At 37.8% G+C, this 13,480-nt stretch overlaps 1 protein-coding gene across 1 annotated transcript; it reads right to left on the bottom strand.

Moving 5' to 3' along the window:
• Positions 1 to 8,210: 8,210 nt before the first annotated feature.
• On the bottom strand, positions 8,211 to 12,334 carry csdc2a (cold shock domain containing C2, RNA binding a). The gene is made up of 4 exons (XM_063003788.1): positions 12,224 to 12,334; positions 10,133 to 10,350; positions 9,871 to 9,993; positions 8,211 to 9,130 (listed from the first exon to the last, which is right to left on the bottom strand). Exons 2-4 carry the CDS (start codon positions 10,303 to 10,305, stop codon positions 8,968 to 8,970), a joined length of 459 nt encoding a protein of 152 aa, XP_062859858.1. The 5' UTR covers positions 10,306 to 10,350; positions 12,224 to 12,334; the 3' UTR covers positions 8,211 to 8,967.
• Between the last annotated feature and the right edge of the window lie 1,146 nt (positions 12,335 to 13,480).

Consider the following 13,480-nt stretch of genomic DNA (forward strand, 5'->3'; position numbering starts at 1 on the left):
GGTAAATCTGACACATACACATTTACAAAAAAAAAAAAAAAAAAAAAAAAAAAAAAAGACAAATAAATTGCAAAAAATACAGATGCTGTGAAATTACAAGCAGTAAGTATCCATATTCACATGGTTAAAAAAACACTTTCATTTTAGGTGTATCATACCACGAAAAAAAAATGCATTCAATGTTAAAGCAAGTTCCTTTCTCAGACAGCGCAGCAGTCACTGTGCATGTTAATGAACAACAGAGTGGGAAAGCACATAACGCTTTTAATCTGTCAGTAAACCTGAAGTGAATATTACTGACTAGATATGTGTCAAACATAAAAGGTGTGGCTACAATATAGACAACAGAGAAAATTTACCAGGGGTCTGGACAGTAAAAACTATTCCTTAATGTCTCTATGTCTATGTACAGTCTGTGTAAATGTCAGAATGTGGGGACCTAACGGAAAATGGGCAACCGTAAGGATTTGAGCGAGTTTGACAAGGGCCGAATTGTGATGGCTAGACGACTGGGTCAGAGCATCTCCAAAACTGCAGCCCTTGTGGGGTGTTACCGGTCAGCATCTATCAAAAGTGGTCTGTAATAATGAAATTAATTGGAATATTAAGGCATGTAATTTATTTTATATAATGAGTGGTGGCTTAATCATTTAAATCTCTTATAGTATTTTATAGTATATAGTATCAATCATAAAGTAAATGCTGAAATACCAACCAATACACTGTTTTGAGCATGATGAATATAAGGTTTAACTCAGTTATTAACCTACACAGAACTGTAGTCCACAGGCTGGATGTTATTGGTTGGTGGACTTTTCTCAGTCCAGCAGTGACAGTGAGGTGTTTAAAAACTCCATCAGTGCTGCTGTGTCTGATCCACTCAAACCAGCACAACACACACTAACACACCACCACCATGTCAGTGTCACTGCAGTGCTGAGAATGATCCACCACCCAAATAATACCTGCTCTGTGGTGATCCTGTGGGGGTCCTGACCATTGAAGAACAGAGTGAAAGCAGGCTAACAAAGCATGCAGAGAAACAGATGGACTACAGTCAGTAACTGTAGAACTAGAAGTGCTTCTATATGGTAAGTGGAGCTGATAAAATGGACAGTGTGTGTAGAAACAAAGAGGTGGTTTTCATGTTATGGCTGATCTTTATTACTAAATTCATTTGTTTTAGTGCCACCCATTGCTAACCAGTATATAAAATCAATTATATAATATAAATTATATGCTACAACAATTTGGGGATTGATGTCATTTTAAAATATTGGTTATCAGTATTTTGACAACCATTTGTGTTTTTGCTCAACAGCAGCAGATAACAACATTGCAAAACAAGATAAAATGTTTTACCACTGAGGACAAAACTTTAATTAACTTTAAAACTTTAAATAAGACTTGTATCTGCTTAAAGATTACAACTACTGTATATATGAGTTCTTGTTGAGTTCCCAGCAAACTGGAAAAAAGAAGAACACAGCTAAAGGGAAAGGACAACATTAAAGAGCAAAGGTTGACACACAGTGGAACCAGGCCATAAAATAAAACATGATGAGCTGCTCTCAATTTAGTGCTTTATATGTACTCAGTGTCTTGTCAAGCAAACACAAACACATAAAAGTGTAATGTGCCAACCTGCCATGTCCAAGCTGGCGGGTGAAGTGTTGAGGCACAGGTTAATGGAATGCTTTAAAGTGCAATTTAAAAGAAGTGTCACTTTCCCTCCATTTTAATCAGCATTACTCGCTGCACCAGGGGGACATTTATGCATGCTTGATCCTTGTTTAATGGTCTGCTTGTTTGCTTTACTAGTAAGATGACTAACTGCCTGTCTTCTCCCGCTGTCTTTCCTGTTGTTGCTCTGGTTTCCATGAGCCAAGCCAGTAAACAATGGCGGCATTCCTCATTCATGTGTTGCAGCCATAACAGGAGCAAATACTGCACTTGAGTATTGAAAAGTAGTGCCATTTTAACATTATTCATTTTTGCTGGGGCTGGTTCTCTGGTGAGCGTTTGGATTGTAACTCACACTGGTTGATGGAGTGGCTGGCACAGATGCACCCAGACATTCTTTCTACTCTGATGCTTATCCCTGTGCTGTTCTTGTTTCTTGCCAAACACTTGGAGTGCACTGTTTCAGCTCCAGCTGCTGGTCTTTTCTATTCTTCGTTTATTATTCTATTTGTGGAGTTATATTATTTTGTTCATTTATTCAGTTATTATTTATTACCTATGTTGGGTTGGTTCATCTCTTACCAACACAGGTTAGGGTGGCATCTTGCATCTCTGTCGCGAGGTGTTCACCACTCATTTGCATTCATTTGCATTTTCTCCCCTTTTTCTCCCGACTTTTAGCGCGTCCAATTGTCCAGTTGTGTCATGCTTCCTCTCCACTAATGCTGGCCCCAGCTCTGATTGAGGAGAACAAAGCTAACCCACACCCCCTCCTGCACGTGGGCAGCAGCCATATGCATTTTGTCACCTACACTAGACAAGATCAGCTGCAGATCAGCTCTGTGTACAGAGACGTACACCCTGATCAACGCACTCCTTCCCAGCCCCTGTGCAGGCGCCATCAATCAGCCAGCAGAGGTCGTAGTTGCATCAGTCATCAGAGAGTCCCTATCCGGCTTAATGCCCCACCCTTCTACGAACAACAGGCCAATCGTTGTTCATGTGGTTGCTCAGCCCAGCCGGCAGGCAGAGCTGAGACTCGATACAATGTATTCTAGATCCCAGCTCTGGTGTGCTAGCGTGTGTTTTTACCGCTGCACCACCTGAGCGGCCACGGCTTTTTAAATTTATTTTAATCCCTTTTAATATCCAGTCATACAGTTTCTGATTGAGAATTCAGGGTTTACAAATAGAGCTTTCTTTAAGACAGAACATCCTTTAATTTTAGAAAATAAAAGAGATAAAGCTCTAGTTCATGCTTTGTGCTTTAGAACTTACCTGTCATGAGATGGTCGGCGCCTCATGAGGGAGGTGCCAGGTGTAACCCTGAACATGCCACCTTACATGTGAAAGAACTGCAGAATTCTAAACTAAAGCAGAACAATATTGTGACTAAAGAAACACAAAAGAGTAAAACATAATAAAACAGATAGGGGTAATAAAACTAGCAAGATACAAAAATAATTAAAAACACTGGCTTACAGTGGCACCACAAGCCTAACCAGAATAGATTGGTCAGTGAAAGTAAATGCTTATATTTAACTTAATTATATATTTACTGTCACATTGCACAATTAATTTATTTGTCATGTTTAATTTTGTATTTATTCAGTCCTTTTTTTCTACATGCACAAAAATAAATAATTTAAATGAATAATAATAATAAATAATAGTGGGACGGCCGCTCAGGCGGCGCAGCGGTAAAAACACATGCTAGCACATCGTATCGAATACATCGTATCGAATACATCGTATCGAATCTCGGCTCTGTCATCCAGCTAGGCTGAGCAACCACATATAGGCGTGGGGTATTAAGTCGGACAGGGGCTCCTCGTGACTGATGCACTACGACCTCTGCTGGCTGACTGACTGATATTTAATTTAAAACTTTTAATTTTAAAAACTCAAACCTTAAAAATGAAAACTCAAACTTTTTAAATAAAACATTTAGCTTTGTTCATTTCCCCTTTTCTTATAAACAAACTTTTCTTTCCTAAATATATTTTAAAAACAAGGAACATTACTAAAACATAAAACAGAATATTCAGTTTGTCAATATTGATTTTAAATTATCCACATACCTATCTTTCAATATAAATATTTTGAAAATAAATGATATCTAAATTATTCAAAGCAAAACCTTTTGCATTTCAGCTTTGAGTTATTCTTTTCTTTTTTTAACGGGACCTTGTGTGGAACTCATAAAAGCAGTTTCGTTCAACTTTAATGCAAAAAAAATACATTACATTTTAAACATCTTATGCGTGATTTTTTGGTGCAGCCAGGGTTTCTGCACCTCTGAAAGCTGGTGCTATCACTACCCACCACTGGCAAGTGCTCTGCCCCACTGCATCTAACATCTTGGCTTAGAATCACTTGACTCCCTATCACTATCCTGTTGATATTCATCCTCACTACTCTCAACACTGCAGTCTATTACTATCATCTAGTAATTTAAGCACCTCATCTACTGTCAGCCCTTAACATACACGAAAAAGATATGTACAGCACGAAAAATGCAAAAAGTAATACTGATGCACGTCTTCTAATTCATAGTTAGCATGACAAGCTAAACAACATTCAATACATTAAATCCAAATGTCCAGATAGCTGGACGTAAAATATTTGCTCAAAATTTAAGTATGTGTAAATACATATTCATCGCTTATATTGTTACCAATCATTACAAAAATACATTATAGGGATGTCCCGATCACGTTTTTTTGTTCCCGATCCCGATCATTAATTTTGATCCCGATCCGATACCGAGTCTCAAACCGATACTTGTGTTTTCTAGATATTGTCTAGATAAGAACTAGATAATACTGTTCACACAGTGCACACTTCAAGTACATTACAGTTATTCAAATTAATTCAATGGATATGTTTAACAACTGAATAGCTCTGCAGTGCTGTAGGAAAAAATTTACCTGCATCCAAGCTATTGCTTAATGTTCTTTTATTTTTACAAAATAAAAGTAAACAAACTTAGTGCAGCATTGTAGTAGTAAAACTAGAACACTCAAAATGAGTGAGATAATTACAGTTTCACTTTGAACTTTACATTCAAAGAACATAATTCTGTTTAATGCAGTGATACACTAAAAATGAACAGAAATCTCCACTCAGAAGTGGTGTAGCAGCTTAACTTGAGTATAAAAAAAAGCAAATAAGTTACTTAACAGCATTACAGTAAAACCTGAATACCAAAATAAAATGGAAAGGCTCTTTTGTTATGAAGGAAAGCCAGTTCTTAAAGTGCTTGTATTGTGACAGTGGGTTGATGGAAGTTTCTACACGAAGTGAGTGTGTTTTGACCCTTTGGGGCTTCCATAGTGCATAGTGCTTGGCTCTAGCTGTCCGCTATTCGGTACCGTAACAGAAGAAGTTAATAAAATGTTTTGCTCCCGACAATTTGTGAATATACCGTGTATTTATTTCTTTATTAAGCAAGTGCATCACTACGACGCTCGGTTACATAACTAAGCCAATCAGAGTGCTTGATACTGAGATGTCGTTCAGTCTTGTAACATGGTAACGCTGTACGTTATGGTCCTGAAGTTTTCACACTCGGATTAAAAGTTATTGTTTTGTAAATCGGAGTGATCCTTGACTCACACACCATATAAACAGTAAAATTCTACAGTAATGAACGCAGCTCTGCTCCTACCGCCTCGTGAAACGCTCACATTGCAGACATTACACTTCACTGTTGGACTTGTTTCACTTTCAAATTTACAGTATTTCCACACAGCGGACATGCTGACGTAAAACAAAGGATCGGGATAACGATCGGGTTTAGTAAAGCCGATGCCGATCAGTTAAAAAATGCCTTGATCGGCCCCGATTCCGATCTTTGAGATCGGATCGGGACATCCCTAAATGAATAATTTCTAAAACACTTTGGTTATACAGTATGTGCACATTAATAGATAAAAACGTATGTTTTGTTCGGTCACGGAGGCGACAAGCGTCTTTCTCAACAGCCACCATCTTCGGGTCTTTTTTCAAGAAGCTTAAAAAAAATTCTCAATGTCTTAGACCAACCAGTAGAAAGACAGAGTTGTGTTGGCGTGTCTAAAAGTGAGTGTGACAAAGTAAAACTTCCTGTCGAGTTATAAAACCCAGAAAAAAATGCCTATACTGGACATTAGGAATGAGGAGGTTATTATTATAGTCAGTACGACAAAATTTTTTAATAGTTTTGACACTGTGTAGTTGCTTAGGGTCCCAAAATCAGTGAAGGCTTCTGTCAGGGACTGGGAAAAACACAAAACAACTGATATAGGAACAAGTTTGCATGATGAAAAACAGTTGCCACTGCAAACTCTACATGAGCAATTATTAATTAAAACGTGCAGGCTTCATGTGTACATACACATTTCAAGGCCTTAATCACAATATAATATTTCAATACTGTATGTTCAAAATGCCTCCCCTCCCATATACAGGTGCTGGTCATAAAATTAGAATATCATGAAAAAGTTGATTTATTTCAGTAATTCCATTCAAAAAGTGAAACTTGTATATTATATTCATTCATTACACACAAACTGATATATTTCAAATGTTTATTTCTTTTAATGTTGATGATTATAACTGACAACTAATGAAAACCCCAAATTCAATATCTCAGAAAATTAGAATATTGTGACAAGGTACAATATTGAAGACACCTGGTGCCACACTCTAATCAGCTAATTAACTCAAAACACCTGCAAAGGCCTTTAAATGGTCTCTCAGTCTAGTTCTGTAGGCTACACTATCATGGGGAAGACTGCTGACTTGACAGTTGTCCAAAAGACGACCATTGACACCTTGCACAAGGAGGGCAAGACACAAAAGGTCATTGCTAAAGAGGCTGGCTGTTCACAGAGCTCTGTGTCCAAGCACATTACATGTACAAGCAATAGGGATAACCGCACCCTGGAGAGGATTGTGAAACAAAACCCATTCAAAAATGTGGGGGAGATTCACAAAGAGTGGACTGCAGCTGGAGTCAGTGCTTCAAGAACCACCACGCACAGACGTATGCAAGACATGGGTTTCAGCTGTCACATTCCTTGTGTCAAGCCACTCTTGAACAAGAGACAGCGTCAGAAGCATCTCGCCTGGGCTAAAGACAAAAAGGACTGCTGAGTGGTCCAAAGTTATGTTCTCTGATGAAAGTAAATTTTGCATTACCTTTGGAAATCAAGGTCCCAGAGTCTGGAGGAAGAGAGGAGAGGCACAGAATCCATGTTGCTTGAGGTCCAGTGTAAAGTTTCCACAGTCAGTGATGGTTTGGAGTACCATGTCATCTGCTGGTGTTGGTCCACTGTGTTTTCTGAGGTCCAAGGTCAACGCAGCCGTCTACCAGGAAGTTTTAGAGCACTTCATGCTTCCTGCTGCTGACCAACTTTATGGAGATGCAGGTTTCATTTTCCAACAGGACTTGGCACCTGCACACAGTGCCAAAGCTACCAGTACCTGGTTTAAGGACCATGGTATCCCTGTTCTTAATTGGCCAGCAAACACGCCTGACCTTAACCCCATAGAAAATCTATGGGGTATTGTGAAGAGGAAGATGCGATACGCCAGACCCAACAATTCAGAAGAGCTGAAGGCCACTATCAGAGCAACCTGGGCTCTCATAACACCTGAGCAGTGCCACAGACTGATGGACTCCATGCCACGCCACATTTCTGCAGTAATCCAGGCAAAATGAGCCCCAACTAAGTATTGAATGCTGTACATGCTCATACTTTTCATGTTCATACTTTTCAGTTGGCCAACATTTCTAAAAATCCTTTTTTTGTATTGGTCTTAAGTAATATTCTAGTTTTCTGAGATACTGAATTTGGGGTTTTCATTAGTTGTCAGTTATAATCATGAACATTAAAAGAAATAAACATTTGAAATATATCAGTCTGTGTGTAATGAATGAATATAATATACAAGTTTCACTTTTTGAATGGAATTACTGAAATAAATCAACTTTTTCATGATATTCTAATTTTATGACCAGCTCCTGTATAATACAAAACATTTTGCACTTGCCTGTCCATGATTCTTCAACCAGACGCTGTTCACTGCCCCCTAGTGGCTCTATAATTAAATCACTTTAGCACACTACTAATTACAGTTGTTTTTACTCTAAAACATGTTTTCATTTCGGAATTACTGGTGATAAAGTGTAGATTGGCTTAATTCGCAATTAGATGCATACAAAATCAAATCCACAACAAAAAGTGTGCACAAAGCCAAGTGGTCTTCATAATTTGTAAATCAATTTTATATTATCCCTGGCACAACTGTACTTTATAATAGTTATTAGGAGAAATTGATCATATACCAGTTAGCAGTTTGCAATAAACAGTTTAAAATAAAACAAAATATTGGTCCCCATGCACCCATTTTAAGTGTTGTGTAACAATTAAAAACAATCCACATCATGTTTCATATGTAATATATGTTCTATTTTTCAGTCCATTATGGTAAAAAAACACTTAAACTGAAGTTGACCTCAAATGTTTAATCATGCAGCCATACATTGATTTTCTTTATTCGTCTTGTAATGATCACACAGTTTTTTATTCAAGTAAAAGTCAAGTTAAGTGACATTTAATGTTTTTTTATATGGCATACAATTGTTAAATATGTAAAGGCAGTGTATGATATGGCAACTTTAAAAAACAACTACTCACTAACAATCATCCCATCATAACACAAAAGAGGTTTAAGAGCTTTTATAATGTTCTTAACAAAAACAACTGCATATTATTAGATGCAATGTCATTAAAATATACTTTGACACAAATTAATCTTCACTATTGTTTCATAATTACTGTTGTGTAATTAGAATGGTTATTTAACATACTTAATTTTTCTGTCGGTTGTATTCAAAGTGCTACTCATTACGTTATCATTCCATTTTCACTAAAACTAAAAAAAATCCCAAACAAATAAATGATAACATAAATACAGACACAGATAATGCTAACCAGATGGAGTAAATACCACTGCATTTTTAAAAGATTGAAAAACTGACCCCAGTAACAAACCTCATGTCAACATATCCTCCTACCATACAATTCTCAACCCTCCCGCCCCAAAAATAATAATAATTACAGCAAAAATTCCCATTCCAGCCTTATTCTACTAACACACAACAGCATTTCAAGCTTCAAGCTTTATAAGTACAGTTCCTTGTGAATATTGTTTGATACCTTGTGTTCCTTATCCTGTCAGACGCCTTCCTGTCTGAACATTTGTTCTTCATTCTGGAAGGAGTGAAAATCTGAGCTAGGAACTAATCACTTGTCCAGACCAGGTCTCATGCTTTGTTCCAGGTGTCAGGTTGGTGATGACCACTTCTACAGCCTGGACCTTCAGATTTTTTGGAGGAACCGGGCATACTTTGTAGGTCACCTCATCCCCCTCCACTGGTACATACTCACCCTCAATGCTAGAAAGCATAAGGAAACATATTATTCTTTATTAAATGTTTGTGTTTCATAATACTTGTCTAATACATAAATTGGTATAAAAAATATGTATTTATAATTGACTAGCAGACATTCTCATACGAAGACACAAACAGTACATTCAGTTAAAAATGATTTTACAGTCTTTTTGGTGAATTAGCTTGAGTTCCTACACAAGGATATTTGTTTAATAACAGTTTATCCATTCTTTTCAAGGCCATTGACTGTATTTACTCCTCAAAATCATTGAAAGTTCACTTTATGGCATCCAGTTAATTTCTTACAGGATTATTTAAGACATTTTAATCAGCCAATAACATACATTTTGTGCAGGCACCAAGAGTGACCAGTCAGTCACCTGTTAGACACAGTCAGTACCTGTATTTATTGCTGGGAGAGGAGGGTACCCTGAAAAGTGTGTCTTTTCCAAATACTTCGGTAGTAAATAAAGACTCTTAATAAATGTAGAAATCTGGGTTCTAATCTCTACTGTGCTTTTAGCCAGACAGGCATCTACACAGACATTATTGGTTATGACTGAAGGGTCCCCCTTCTGTTTTGGCAAAAGCCCTGCAATGGACTGGTGCCCTGTCTGATGTATTTCTGCCTTGCACGCAGTAGAACCAGGCCCACCATAACAGTGACCAGTAAAAGCGGTTGATGAAAATAATATAATTTTTATGTATTATTTAACTGTTCACTACAGGTAGAACATACTCACTCTGATATGTGAACAAATATGTCCTCCCCTCCATGAATAGGACGAATGAACCCATGTCCCTGGGACCTGGAGAAGTTTTTGCAGATACCTTTGAACACAGTTCCAGACCTGGACCTCACAGTACTGAAAAGTCAGGAACAATGAATAAGAAAAGACATTCTGGGAGGCAAAATAAACGCATTCCAAAGTCTAGGGTTAGTCTAGAAATTATCTATTTATTCTTTTAATATTCTATTTCTCTAACATTTTGTTCTGTACTCACGCAGAGTAAGAGCGGTTGCGCTTGGTGGGAAGTGGACTTGGTGGCTCCCCGGGTTTCGGTTTCCTCTCCCAGACGTGACTACCCCCTCTTAGAAAAGGGAAGGACAATGGTACAGGATTGTTGGGTTTGTTTGGCTGGGGGTCAGATGAGGATGAAGTGTCTGAATCAGCCATCACTCAGAGGAATCTGGACCCTCTGAATCTGATGGCTTCTGTGCCCTGAGAAAAACCAGAATGTAAAAAACAGTAAAATCACCACAAAGAAAATGCATTTAACAATTGATCAATAAAATTAAACAATGAATGAAATTGAATAAAGGGAGCTTAAGTAACACTTTTGTAAAACAATTATTTAAGAAACAAATTTATCCAATCCATATTACGTTGAATAAATGTAACTCCACCCAATTTAAAAACGGAACACTTTCTATAATTTGATATTAATCCTGTACATTGCTGTTGAGGAATTTTTAGAGAAATTATTTAAATCAGACTGCTAGGTTTTTAGGCATGAAGTGATTGTTTCAGATCTCACCAGTGCGTGAGGATTTGCCACTCTTTTTAGCCATTTAAACGTGCTTTTGCAATTAAATCCTTATGCTGCTGCATAACCCGATTACACCTTTGCTTACAGACCCCACTTCACGTTAGTTTAAAGAATTTACTGATATGGAGTGGAGTTTATTGCTCCCACTACTATTAAAAAGCAGCAGGCTAGAGTCTATCCTATATGACTTTTTGGAGTTTTTACTAAGCTCTTAAAAGGTTTTTACGGGCGCCCGGGTTGCGCAGCGAGATATTCCGCTAGCACACCAGCGCCGAGTTTCTGAACTCTTCGGTTCGAAACTCGGTGTTGCCACCGGTCAGCTGGGTGCCATCTGGCGGGCATAATTGGCAGTGCCTGCAGCAGATACTAATTGGCCACCGTATCTGCAGGGTGGGGGCAGGACTATGTGTAGGTGGGTGGGTCTTCATACGCTGTGTAAGGACCCTGATTGGCGGAAGAGACGCCTGTGCAGAATGCAGGGGCCAGAAGAGAAGGGCTGCACGCGTACAGCGACGTGCTCTCCTCGGATGCAATCTGGTATCTCTCAGCATGCGAAATAGAAAATTTAGTGTGCTAAATTGGGAGGAAAATGGGGAGAAAAATGCATTAAAAAAAAAAAAAGGTTTTACTCCTAGGTAGACTCACCATTTTTCCAAGTTTGCTTTGTTTAAAGATAATGACTCTGGTTGTGGTTCAGTGTAGTCTTAGAGCCTTTTGAAATGTGCTTAGACCAGAGCATATGAAAAAACAAGGTTGTAATTCTGTTTTTTTTTTTTTAAACTAACCCAAGATTATTACTTTTTACATATATTATTTTAATTATTATGTTAGCTTTTAATTATTATCAAGCTTTTAAAGGTTTGAAACATAAAACCATTCCAAACTGTTTTATTTTAAAGACTAATTTGTGTTTTTTTACATAGCTCATGTGACAGGGTGGTACCACCTGACATTTTTAGATGAATAACTGAATAGCTAAAAGAATTCATTCAGAATTTAAATAATGTAATAATTCTGATGCAGTGAAATGTGTAAATAATAAGGGTGTTGTAGAATAATGTAATACGTGTGACTCCAGTTTAAAATAAATAAATAATGAAACTGAATAAATGAAAATGTCATGTAAATATGTGTTATTTTCTAAGATAGCTGGATAATAGTTTGTGTACATTACTGAAACCTCACACTGAGATGCTTGTCCAGATCAGACAAAGCGTTTTACTCTCTACCTTATTTACATACAATCCATCGACTTATAAAAACACAGCAGGTGAATTAAACAGCATTGATGGAATCGTAATGGCACTTTCGGTATATTTAATCTGGTTTAACAGTAAAATGTATTGCTACACGACGATAAATGTTCCTAATGACTGAAATCACACCCAGCATCGTTAAAATATCAGCTCAGGTCTCCACAGACTCTCGCTTCTGGTTCCTTCCACCCTGTAAACACGAAGCCGTTACAAAAACACCATGGCGGTGGTTAAATAGCAGCGGATGGAGCAGTGAACACGGCTACACGTTCATTATGATTGTTCTTACCTTGTGATTAAAATGTCCACGAGTGTAAGAGTCTTATTTTGAGTGGGAATAGCGGCGACACTCTGCAGTAATGCCATTACTCAGTCTGCTGCCATTTTTGTGTGAAGCGGATCCATAATAAAGCAGCAGCTGCCCGCATAAAGCACCGATCTAGCAGAGCCTGAACCGTGTCATGTACTGGTGAAAAGGGGGTGCTGGGGTTCAGCTGTAAACCCATAATAATAATAATAATAATAATAATAAAATATATTACATTTAATCACATAACGCCATTAGCCAGCCAAAGAAAAAATAACTGCATTTATTGTGGAGTGAAAAAGTAATTGCCCCCTGTTCTGATGTTCACTGTTATAGCAAATTTGACACTGATTACAGATTTTTGCTTTTAAGCACTGTAGCCTCAATATACTTTCCCCCCTTACTGATTACTGCTATACAAATTTGAACAGTACAAAAACACCCGTTTTATCCTGGTCAGGATTGTGGTAGGTCAAAGTTCACCGGGATTCACAGGGTGCTTTGGCCATCCACCCCCCTCAGACATTCAATGTAAAAGACACAGATGTATCAAATGTATTTTTATTCATTATAATAATATTTTTATTTAAATATATTTGAATAGATTTAACTCGAATGCACATAATTCACAGGATAAAAGCTTATGTGATAGCTTAGTGGTTAAGGTACTGGACTAGTAAACAGAGGGTTGCCAGTTCAAGCCCCGCCACCACCAAGTTGCCACTGTTGGGTCTCTGAGCAAGGCCCTTAACCCTCAATTGTTCATCGTGTTCAGATCATTGTGTAAGTCGCTTTGGATAAAAGTGTCTGCTAAATGCTGAGAATGTAAATGTATTCATTTACAAAAACCTATTTACTAGTAGACATTTCAGGCTGAAAAGCAATATGTTTGATGTGCACTGGTCTGACTACAGTATTCCCAACATTAAATACATTTCTAGTTTTATATACTCATGTTTATCCCTAGGTTTTTTTTGCCAGGTCAATTACACACACTTTCTACAAAGCCACACTGTTGTACCACAGGCAGAATGGTTAGGGTTAGGTCTGAGGCCTGGCATTGTGTTGCTGAGATAACCAGTAAAAGACATTGCCCTGATGACAGCACGTCTCACTAACATCCCAACATACACCTGTGTTAATGGTACCTTCACACACCTTCACATGCAGTGGGCACTGATGCATCCCAATACCATGACAAATGCTGATGGTCCTTTTCATCTCTGACACCTTTGTCTC

This window comes from Trichomycterus rosablanca, chromosome 10 (genome assembly GCF_030014385.1).
Source record: "Trichomycterus rosablanca isolate fTriRos1 chromosome 10, fTriRos1.hap1, whole genome shotgun sequence".
In the NCBI taxonomy this organism is placed as follows: Eukaryota; Metazoa; Chordata; class Actinopteri; order Siluriformes; family Trichomycteridae; genus Trichomycterus; species Trichomycterus rosablanca.